Here is a 12,705-nt window from a genome sequence, read left to right on the forward strand (position 1 = left end):
AATATCTTTACATTGTGTTGACTGTAAACGTCACACAGACGGATATTTATAGATGAAACACAAACAGCTGTTTGGATGTACAAATACTTCATGTGACATTAAAAACTAAATAAATATTAAACCACAGTTGATTTTTAAAATCGTTAAATCATCTGAACTGTTATCATCTGTGAATTTATGAAAAAGTCAAGAAAATAAACTGTTTTCAGGTTTTTAACACTTTTAACATGTGTTGTTTCCTAAATTTAAAGGGTTAATTAATCTGTACGGTGGCCTTTTAGGACAATCTATTAAAGTCAACCCCTCCCTTAAATTAACAAAACCACTTAGTTAGGTTTAGGAAAAGCGTCACGAATGTTAGATTTAGGAAACAACAACAACAACAACAACAATGCTTCCTGTCACTATAAACCGTCTTTCTCAATATTTAATTCTACGTCACGTCCTCTGACTGTTGCTTAGTCTTGTGGAAGCATTTAACTTGTTTGTGCACCAAGAACAATGATCCTAATTGATTTTCCAGCATCATTAAATAAAGATAATGTGTGTCCCTGTACGACTCGTTGAGTTGCTGGTTCCAGATGTAATAATATTAAAGATGTTAATGTATTAGTAATCATATTAATAACAGTGTATTTGTACTGTGTGGAGTATTTTAGAGTGTGCTATTAGTACATTTACCGTAACAGAGTAGTTTTAAAAATCAAAAAGGTGGGAAAACTCGAGAAAACAGGAAGTACCACCAAACATGACACACAAGGAGTGAATTCAAAAATAAAGCAGGAAATAGACTAAAAACAAACAAATGTAAAACTAACGCAAACAACTGACAGAAAACACGGTGCAAGTATTTACACAACTGTACTTTTATTGTACAATTTACTAGGTACCAGTACTTCTTACTAAAATATTCCCATTTTCTACTACTTCATACTTGTACTGCAGTACATCTCAGAGGTAAATATGTTTGACTTTCTACTGCTCAACATTTATCTGAATACTTCACAGATTTGAGTATTAAAACTAATAAATGATGAAGTAACATAATAAACAAAACTACCAGCAGTATATAAAGTCATTAAAATGAAGAACACATTAATGCATCAATAAATATAATACAATAGTACAATATATAGTATTCTTATGAGTACTTTTAAACTTTTTATTTTATTTTGATGACGATACTTTTGTACTTTCACTTGAGTAACTAAGTACTTTTACTGTACAGCGTATTTCTTCAGGATAGTATTACTACTTGTACTGCAGTAGAACATCAGAGTACTTCTTCAGGGTGGTATTACTACTTGTACTGCAGTAGAACATCAGAATACTTCTTCCAGGAACTCTCAATGTAAAGCTGAAGAAACGAAGTTTCCTGTTTTCACTCTAAAGAGATTATTAGAGATCCATGTGAGGCAGCAGCGTCATGTGACACAGCAGGGTCACATCTCAGCTGGTAAAAATAGCATGCTGTGTCACACACACACACACACACACACACACACACACACACACACACACACACACACACACACACACACACAGATCTCAGTAAACAAGCTGGTGAAAGGCTGTTAGGACGTTAACAGGAACTCACAGGTAAGAAAACACTTTGTTTAAATCACAGCTGGAAGTTGTTTATTATATTATTATTATTATTTACATGATAATAAATCAAAGTGGACTCTTAATGATAAACAGGACGTCTCCATCTTACAGTGAACACATTAAACAGCAGCAGACACCACTGAGTCCTTCTCCTTCGTCTCTTTAGTGTCCTCCTGTTTAGCATGCTAGCATGCTAGCATGCTAAACAGGAGCTACGTGGTTATAACCAGAGTGGTTCTTCCTCTGGGGATCATGAATACATGTCTGAAGATTTGGATGTAACTTTATTTATAAACAGAAACAGAACGTCACAAAGTGCTTCACAAAAGACAAAAAGACTGAAGAAAAAACCTTAGAATAGACAAAAGTACTGTACCTCAGAGGTAAATACTGTACTTTGAGTACTACACCTCAGAGGTACATATTGTACTATATTATAGTAGTTTGAGCTTCAATCATGAAGTCAGTATTTAGTAAAATCAGATTGTGCCTCTGATCTTGAGATGAAGGTCTGCTCCTCCTCTTCCTCTCTTCAGCAGCAGCGATGGGTCTCGGCAGGAAGCTGGACGTCCCGGTCAGCGACTTGTCTCTGGTCAGAGACATGTGGGAGGTCCGAGTGAAGACACACAGACAGAAGCAGAAGAAGGAGCAGGAGAGGATGGAGCAGAGCGCCCTCCCAAAGTAATTACTCTGTTATTACACAGTGCACTGTGAATATACATGTACTAGCAACTAGTACATGTATATTACACAGTGCACTGTGAATATACATGTACTAGATGCTAGTACATGTATATTCACAGTGCACTGTGTATATACATGTACTAGCAACTAGTACATGTATATTACACAGTGCACTGTGAATATACATGTACTAGCAACTAGTACATGTATATTACACAGTGCACTGTGAATATACATGTACTAGCAACTAGTATTGTAACTGAAGAATGTTGAACGGAGCACATTAGATTCTTTTCAAATGAAAAACTAAACTTCGTGTCAACAGTGTCACTAGAACTGGAAATGTTTCTGTCTGTACGTAACATACGTTCACAGTTTCCACACAGCTGAGTGTGGTTACTCATGAACACACATAACTTACTTATTTATATCCAAACATCAGGGCTGAAGTTCAACTGTGACAAAAAGGTCAAAGAACAAACATCCAGTCTGTCTGAAATGTGATCTGAAGTTAACATGAAGCTGCAGAGGATTCATTAACACGTCTGTCTGTCTCTCTGTCTCTCTGACTGTCTGTCTCTCTGTCTCTCTGACTGTCTGTATGTGTGTCTGTGTGTCTGTGTGTCTGTGTGTCTGTCTGTCTGTCTGTGTGGAGGATCGACCAGCAGTGGCAGTATCGTATCTACTGTAAAACACTGAAGACGGAGGAACTCAACCTTCTGCATCGTTACCTGGAGAGATCTACACTGACTGGTGTACAGGTGAACACAGGTAAATACTGCAGGTAAATACTGTCAAACACAGGTAAATACTGCAGGTAAATACTGTCAAACACAGGTAAATACTACAGGTAAATACTGCAGGTAAATACTGCAGGTAAATACTGCAGGTAAATAATGCCGCACACAGATAAATACTACGGTATATTGCTGATCATATTGCTGTGTATCTGTTGTTGTTGTTTTTTGTTGTTGTTTATCAGAAGCAGAGCAGCAGGATCAGAAAGATCCAGAAGAGAGCAAACTGATCTTCCAGCTGGATGGAGATCAGTGGACGGTGAGCTGCTGGTTCAACATTCTAACGTTGATGTGAAAGAAGATAACTGGTGATGAGTGAATATGGTTGCAGGACTTCCCCAGAGAGCTGCAGTGGATGACCTACCTGAGAGAGTGGCACGTCAGCGGGACGAAGATCAGCCGGCTGCCGGAGTACCTGGCTCTGTTCACCCAGCTCACCGTGCTGGAGATCCCCAAGAACACCATCGCAGAGCTGCCCCCGGAGATCGGTGAGTACTCATACCACACAAACATCAAGTACACAAACATCAAGTACACAAACCACACAAACATCAAGTACACAAACCACAACGACATCAAGTACACAAACCACATAAACATCAAGTACACCAACCAAACAGACATCAAGTACACAAACCACACCGACATCAAGTACACAAACCACACAAACATCAAGTACACAAACCAAACCGACATCAAGTACACAAACCACACAGACATCAAGTACACAAACCACATAAACATCAAGTACACAAACCAAACCGACATCAAGTACACAAACCACACCGACATAGTGTACACACACCACACAGACATCAAGTACACAAACCACACAGACATCAAGTACACAAACCACACCGACATCAAGTACACAAACCACACAAACATCAAGTACACAAACCAAACCGACATCAAGTACACAAACCACAGAGACATCAAGTACACAAACCACACCGACATCAAGTACACAAACCACACAAACATCAAGTACACAAACCAAACCGACATCAAGTACACAAACCACAGAGACATCAAGTACACAAACCACAGAGACATCAACTACACAAACCACAGATACATTACATTACATTACATTACAGTCATTTAGCAGACGCTTTTATCCAAAGCGACTTACAATAAGTGTATTCAACATCGGTTTTCGAGAGAACAACTAGTCACCAGAAGTAATAAGTGCATGTCCCTACCTCAAACAAGCATCTAAGAGCATAAACCAGAGCCAACGTACAGTGCAGAAACAAATGAATGCAATAAGTGCCACAAGCTAATATAAGTGCAATAAGCTAGTATGAATACAGTAGATGCTAAGTAAGTGCTAATCGGAAGGGTAGGCCTTCTTGAAGAGGTGAGTTTTCAGCCTGCGCCGAAAGATGGGCAGCGACTCTGCCGTCCTGACGTCAATGGGGAGTTCATTCCACCACTGTGGGGCCAGGACAGAAAACAGCCGCGACCGGGTCGATCGGCCGCAGGGACCTCTGAGCGAGGGTGCAACCAGTCGCCCCGAGGTAGCAGAGCGAAGTGGTCGGGCAGGGGTGTAGGGCTTGACCATGGCCTGGAGATAGGAAGGAGCTGTTCCTTTCACTGCCCTGTAGGCTAGCACCAGAGTCTTAAACTGGATGCGGGCTCTCACAGGTAGCCAGTGTAGAGAACGGAGAAGGCAAGTTGTGTGGGAGAACTTGGGGCGATTGAACACCAGGCGAGCTGCAGCCTTCTGGACAAGCTCCAGAGGTCTGATGGCAAGCGCCGGTGCTCCGGCAAGTAGTGAGTTGCAGTAGTCCAGGCGGGAGATGACAAGAGCCTGGATTAGCACCTGCGCCGTCTCATCAGTGAGGAAGGGGCGAATCCTCCTGATGTTGTAGAGCAGGAATCTGCAGGAGCGTGTAACCGATGCAATGTTTGCTGAGAACGACAGTTGGTCATCCAGGGTCACACCCAGGTTTCTCGCAGTCTGAGTTGGCGTCACCACGGTATCATCAATGGTGATGGACAGGTCTCGGTGCGGGCAACCCTTCCCCGGGAGGAACAGAAATGACAAGACCAGCTGGGTGTCATCGGCATAACAATGGTAGGAGAAGTCATGCGAGCGAATAACAGAACCCAGAGATGTTGTGTAGAGCGAGAAGAGAAGGGGGCCCAGGACTGAGCCTTGCGGAACCCCCGTAGTCAGTATGCGTGGTTCCGACACAGAGCCCCTCCATGACACCTGGTAGGATCGACCTGTCAGGTAGGATGCAAACAGGGAGAGTGCAGAGCCTGAAACACCCATCCCCTCGAGGGTGGATAGGAGGATCTGGTGGTTAACAGTGTCAAACGCCGCAGACAGGTCCAGGAGAATCAGGACAGAGGAGAGAGAGTTAGATCTCACTGCATGAAGCGACTCCGTCACCGCAAGGAGGGCTGTCTCAGTCGAGTGACCCACTTTGAACCCGGACTAGTGAGGGTCCAAGAGGTTGTTTTGGTGGAGATAGGAGGATAGTTGAGTAAAGACAGCACGTTCAAGTGTTTTGGAAAGAAAGGGTAGAAGAGACACCGGTCTGAAGTTCTTGACATCAGAGGGGTCAAGTGATGGTTTCTTCAGAAGGGGGGTGACTCTAGCAGTCTTGAAAGCCGTGGGAAAGTATCCTGAAACAAGAGATGTGTTCATGAGGTGGGTGAGAAAAGGAAGGAGTTCAGTCGCAATAGACTGAAGAAGAGGGGAGGGGATCGGGTCAAGGGAGCACGTGGTGGGGCGGTTGGATGTAACAAGGTTGAGGACCTCGTTAGGGGAGAGGGGAGCAAGATAGGGTAAGATGGGGCATGGAGAGGGGAGGGAGAGCTGTGGGGGAAGAGCTGGAGATGGTAGAGAGGGAGAGGGTGGACAGGGAGAGAGTGGACAGGGGGGCTGAGAGAAGGAGGATCTGATATCGTTTACCTTCTTGTCAAAGAAGTTGGCGAAATCGTCAGGGAGAAGGGAGGAAGTAGGAGGAGGGGGTGGGGGTTGGAGGAGTGAAGAGAAGGTTTCGAAGAGTTTTTTAGGATTGGAAGCAGAGGTTAGGATTTTGGAGCGAAAGAAAGCAGCTTTAGCAGTAGATAGAGTGATGGAAAAAGTGGAAAGAAGAGCTTGGAAGTTAAGAAGGTCCCCCGGGAGTTTGCCTTTTCTCCATTTACGCTCAGCCTCTCTTAGGCTCTGTCTGTCATTACGCACTGAGTCCGACAGCCACGGGGCAGGTGGGGTTGGCCGTGCAGGCCTGGAGGTGAAGGGACAGAGGTTGTCCAAAGAAGAGGAAAGGGTGGAGAGGAGAAGATCAGTAGCAATATCAGGGGATAGGAGAGAGAAGGCTTCAGGGTCAGGGAGAGCAGAGGTAACAGAAGATGAAAGATCAGCCGGGGCGAGGGAGCGGAGATGACTACGGGTAGAAACCATGTGGGTAGGTGGAGGAAGTAAGGGGGGAGAGGAGAGGGAGAGGGAGTAAGACATGAAATAGTGGTCAGAGAGCTGGAGGGGAGTGACGGAGAGGTTAGCAGTAGAACAGTGTCTAGTGAAGATAAGATCCAGCTGGTTGCCGGCCTTGTGGGTAGGAGGAGAAGAGGAGTGGTAAAGGTCAAATGAGGAGAGGAAGGAAAGAAGCGGTTCTAATTTATCAGTCTGGATGTTAAAGTCTCCGAGCAGGATGAGTGCGGAGCCATCATCATGGAAGTGTGAGACTAATGTGTCGAGATCTTCCAAGAACTCACCAAGAGGGCCTGGTGGGCGATACACAACAGCAATGGTGAGCTTGACTGGATAAGTGACAGTAACCGCGTGAAATTCGAAGGAGGACGGGGAGAACTGAGGAACCGAGACAAGAGTGTATTTCCATTTTGGGGAAATTAGCAAGCCAGTACCACCACCCCGCCTCGCAGCTCTGGGAGTGTGAGAGAAAGAGTACACTTCTGACAGAGCTGCAGGCGTGGTGGTATTCTCTGGGGTGATCCAGGTCTCAGTTAGAGCAAGAAAGCTGAGAGAGAGCAAGGAAGCGTAGCCCAAGATAAACTCAGCTTTCGGCACTGCCGACTGGCAATTCCAGAGCCCTCCCGATACCACTTGCTCAACATGAGCTGAGAGAGTAGGATAAATGAGGTTAGCGGGGTCACGGCACCTGGGAGTGGCCCAATGTCTACATGACCACCGAGCAGAAGAGAGGACCGAGATCGTATGCAAACACATGGTTTGAACAATGAAAATGAGGTAACTACACGTTCGAGAAGTCTTAGCTTGACGAAGTCGGGCTTGAAAAAGTCAGCTTGTTGCCTTTGTTCGCCCTAGCCTTCGTTTGCCTGACGCTTCCAGCCTACAGAAGTGCTTAAGGACAGCAATCTACTGATTGTCTGCCAGGAGTGTAGGCTCCTCCCTTGCAATTAGCAAAGCTATTCAGCAGCTGAGACTAAATCACACCTCCTCAGACAGGCAGAAACTCAGTCCAATCACCACTGAGGCAAGCCTAAGTACAGCTATAAAGACTACTTAGTTGAAGCAAGAATAAAATACCTATCAGATTCTGGGTGAGTCAGAAGTTCAGTTCCTGCTCCAGAAGTTGAAAACAGTCAGTTTTCAACTTCATTCAGTTTTCAAGTTTTCATACATCAAGTACACAAACCACACAGACATCAAGTACACAAACCACAGAGACATCAAGTACACAAACCACAGAGACATCAAGTACACAAACCACACAGACATCAAGTACACAAACCACACAAACATCAAGTACACAAACCACACCGACATAGTGTACACACACCACACAGACATCAAGTACACAAACCACGCAGACATCAAGTACACAAACCAAACCGACATCAAGTACACAAACCAAAACGACATCAAGTACACAAACCACACTGACATCAAGTATACAAACCAAACCGACATCAAGTACACAAACCACAACGACATCAAGTACACAGACCAAACCGACATCAAGTACACAAACCAAACCGACATCAAGTACACAAACCACAGGAACACCATCGCAAAGCTGCCACCTGAGATCAGTGAGGATGTTTTTTAGTTCTGCTTCTTACAATAATTTGTGAAAAACCAAGAAAAGTGTTTTTAAAGTATCAATCAGCCTCTTCTGTCTTCAGGTAAACTGACGGGTTTGAGGGAATTAAACGTCAGCTACAACCGTTTGTCCAAAGTTCCTCCAGAACTCGGAAACTGTGAGAACCTGAAGAGACTCGAACTCACGGGAAACCACAACCTGTCCGATCTGCCGTTTGAGGTAAAAGCAGAGAGGATGCGATGATCCACCCACATGGTGGTAGTTTCAGTAACAAAGATTTCACTTTACAGACACACTGAAAGATTAACTAGCAATGTCATTGTGCTGATAATGATGATGATGTCACTGTCAGCTGAGCAGCCTGAAGCAGCTGGTTCACCTGGACGTTGCAGAAAACCGCTTCATGTCGATCCCCATCTGTGCTCTGAGGATGAGCGGCCTGCAGCTGTTGGACTTGAGCAACAACGGTCTGACCGACCTGCCGCAGGACATGGACAGGTGACCGATGACATCATCACCTACCTGTAATCTGATTACTCTGAGCAGCAACGGTCTGATGTCCTGGTCTCTGTAGTTTAAATGTTTACAGTTGTTTTCTCTCAGTTCTTAAATCTCTAAAAAGGCTACAAACTAAAAAACTTAAAGTTTTAAAGTCTTAAAGTCCGACAAGACAAAGTCAATAACAAGTTCAATTCATCATTAAATATGCATGAACATTTAATATATATATAACATTTATATAAGGTCACAAGTGACAGCAGAGCAAGAAAATATGCTTCCAGTCTTTATGCTAAGCTAGGCTAACCATGCATAACATCTCACTCTAAGACAGAATAAGAATAAGTGTTGAAATGTGTCCTCTTATATTTTTTGTTTTGCACGTTGCAAAACAAAGTTCCACTCAAATGACGACACATTAATACTGTGTGTGTGTGTGTGTGTGTGTGTGTGTGTGTGTGTGTGTGTGTGTGTGTCTGCAGGTTGGAGCAGCTGGTCACCTTGTTCCTCCATAAGAACAATCTGTCCTACCTGCCTCACTGTCTCGGCAAAATCTCCACACTCAAGATGATCGTCGTCAACGGGGACACCCTCACCTGCTGCCCCACCAAACTGTGCCGAAACCCCGATATCAAGTACGCAAATCAAACACAACCACACAGATATCAAGTACACATAGCACACCGATATCAAGTACTCAAACCACACAGACATCAAGTACACAAACCACGCAGACATCAAGTACACAAACCACACAGACATCAAGTACAAAACCACGCAGACATCAAGTACACAAACCACGCAGACATCAAGTACACATACCACACAGATATCAAGTACACATACCACACAGACATCAAGTACACATACCACACAGATATCAAGTACACATACCACACAGACATCAAGTACACAAACCACACAGACATCAAGTACACAAACCACACAGACATCAAGTACAAAACCACGCAGACATCAAGTACACAAACCACGCAGACATCAAGTACACATACCACACAGATATCAAGTACACATACCACACAGACATCAAGTACACAAACCACACAGACATCAAGTACACAAACCACACAGACATCAAGTACAAAACCACACAGACATCAAGTACACAAACCACGCAGACATCAAGTACACATACCACACAGATATCAAGTACACATACCACACAGCCATTAAGTACACATAGCACGCAGACATCAAGTACACCAACCACGCAGACATCAAGTACACAAACCACGCAGACATCAAGTAGACAAACCACACAGACATCAAGTACACAAACCACGCAGACTGTCTCAGGTGTCATGGCCTCTTCTGTTCCTCCGGCAGGTTTATTCGACTGTGCGACCGAGCGAGTGCAGAGAAGAAGAAGAAGGAAGAGGAGAAGAAGGAGAAGAACAAGAGGAAGAGGTGGAGAGAGGAGGAAGAGGAGGAGGTGAAGAAGGACAGCAGAGAGAAGGAGTTCATCGAGGCGTACATCAGCTCTCTGAAGGACAGAGGTGAGAACATTAAACTTCATATTTATTGGTTGTATTATTATTTTCTGGGGAGAAATCTGTATTTTGAAAAAATTAGTTATTTATAAAAGACGACTTGTATTCATTCGACAGTCTCCCAAAAATATTAAAATTTTAATTTAATGTTAATTAAAACTAAATATTGAATTAACATAAATTAAAATGTAATGTTGATTAAATATGTCATTTAAATAATATTAAATGACATATTTATGTTCAGATGAAATGATTTTTACAATATATTAAGTGTCTAATACTGCATTATTAAAATATATTTTGCTATATTATGCAGCTTATAATATTATGTATATTTATATATTAGAGTGCCATATTTAGAAAATATTTAACATTTTGTAGTACATTGACATGTGTGTCCCTCACCAGACACCGTCCCCAACTCCACCACCAAGGTGTCCATCTCCTGCCTGCTGTGAGGAAGAGGAGAATGAAGGGTGTGAGGAAGAAGAGGATGAAGGACAACTAGAACTAGAATCAAACAAACACATGTTTGACTGGTGTGTGTTTAGCAGTGGCGGGCCGTGCATTTCATACCTGGGCCTCCACTGTTGTCCTGCAGCTGAAATACCACCTTATAACCACATGATGGCGCCACAGTTATTATTAGTTTCTAAGGCTGTAGTATTAAACCGTTCGGTACGAGGCTTACAATGCGTTTGAATAGTACTAGAGCATCTGGAAAATGCAGAAGCTTATATTCAGGAAAAAAATAATATTTTCTGCGCTCATGGAGGACAGTGGTTCTCAGCTGGTCTGGCTGTGGGATCCACCATCACTCCTTAATGACAAGCCGTGGCCCAAAGAGATCGTCTTATGATTTTACTTTCACAACTCGAACATTAAACGTGCTGCTCTGCAGTGTCTTTCCTCGTCTCAGCCCCCTGTGTCATGGTGCATCTCACTCAGTCAGAATGCCCATATTTGATTGGCTGAGCTGCATCACGTGATGTGATTCACTACCCATCAGCCTCTGCTGGCTGTTAAGTTTCGTTTCGCGATAGTCACGTGCTCGCACACTGACCAATCACAGCACACTCTGTACCTCACTGCAGAGCTGCACATGGACACTGAGCTGCACGTAATGCTGACGTCATTGTAGGCCGGCGAGCAGGCTCTGATAGTCAAAGAATACGCCCAACGTGTCAAACTAAAGATCTGATTGGTTGAACACTGACAATCAACAATATGGTCCCCATTCACTTAAACTGCACATGGATTCACTTGTGAGTCTGCAGGCCTCTGCCTCTGTTCTTACCTAGAGACACAGAGGTGAGATCTGATTGGATAAAAGCTCTACTTAAAACAAGCTGCACTGGAAGCAGAGCAACTGAGGAAGACAGGAGCTGTGCAATGAGAACATAAGATAATGAGAAAATATTTATATAAATTATAATACATGTAGTATATTTAAGAACAATTATTAAATTATAAAATAGATATAACTTTGTGATTCTGTTCAGGCCAGCAGAGAAGGCCTTGCAGGCCCTGACGGCCCACCACTGGTGTTTAGCAGAGTGAACGGTCGTAGTGAACGCAGCACTTTAAACGGTTTACTTTGGGTTTCTGATGACTGAGATTATTTTTTGAATATTTATGAGTGTTTTTAAATCCTTTTTTTCTCCTTTTTAGAAAAAAACAAAACGTTTCATTCCAAGATCAGATTTCCAACATTGAGAGTATTTCAGGTTTTAAATGTTGGTCTTTGAACGTCTCACAGGAAGTGGTTTTAATGGTTGAAGTTGTAAAAGTGACCAAACGATAAAACGAGACTGAAGAAACAGAAATAATAATTATTAATAGTTTATTATTCATAAGATCTCCTGTTAATGAACGACTTCGATACATTTTAAGATAAATATCTCATCGGTTTTGATTAATTTCTGCAATAAAATGTATAAATTCAGAGCTTGTATGTTTGTTGTTGAATTATTCGGTTATTACTCCGATACGTTTTTAAATAATAATAAACGGTTGTGAGAATGTTTTCGTCCGATTTCCCTGGAAGCAAATATCCAAATATTTAAGCAAATAAACAATTATATTAAATACAAATATCTCCTAAAATCAAAGAACTCAAATAAAAACAAACACGTCCAGGTTTCAAATTTCATACATTTCTCTTTATTATCATCATTATACTGATTATTATAGATATTATTCAAAATGATGTTCTTAAGATAAAAGAAAGCAAATACAACAAAGACGTCATTCAGCGTCTTTCTGCTTCTCTATCAAAACATGAAGATGAAGAATGATTAGAGGCACGTTCAGAAGTACAGAGCAGCAGTCAGATAAAGTCCTGCTCCAGGAGGAAGAGGAGGAAGAAGAGGAGGAATGTTTGACTGCATACGTTTCTGTTCTAATAATAATCATCATTTTCTAAAATGGACATTTTCTGTGTTCAGTAACAACAAGCCGTTTAAAAAGCTTCATCTGTGTGTTTGAACCGGCGGCCATGTTGTCACTTCACGGCCCGTCGGAAAGTTGAGCTCCTCCATGTTTACATCGACGAAAAACACTTTT

The 12,705-nt window shown here is 42.7% G+C and overlaps 1 protein-coding gene across 1 annotated transcript; it reads left to right on the forward strand.

Annotated features, from left to right (window-relative positions):
- Window positions 1–2,152: 2,152 nt before the first annotated feature.
- lrrc2 (leucine rich repeat containing 2) lies at window positions 2,153–10,835 on the forward strand. Its single transcript, XM_076082499.1, has 9 exons — window positions 2,153–2,289; window positions 2,948–3,063; window positions 3,275–3,348; window positions 3,421–3,577; window positions 8,214–8,350; window positions 8,484–8,629; window positions 9,112–9,264; window positions 9,977–10,146; window positions 10,549–10,835. The coding sequence occupies exons 1-9, from the start codon at window positions 2,153–2,155 to the stop codon at window positions 10,596–10,598; spliced, it is 1,140 nt and encodes a 379-aa protein (XP_075938614.1). The 3' UTR covers window positions 10,599–10,835.
- The last annotated feature ends 1,870 nt before the right edge of the window (window positions 10,836–12,705 follow it).

Source organism: Anarhichas minor, unplaced genomic scaffold, assembly GCF_050575085.1.
Source record: "Anarhichas minor isolate MPS153535 unplaced genomic scaffold, ASM5057508v1 ptg000095l, whole genome shotgun sequence".
Taxonomy (NCBI): Eukaryota; Metazoa; Chordata; class Actinopteri; order Perciformes; family Anarhichadidae; genus Anarhichas; species Anarhichas minor.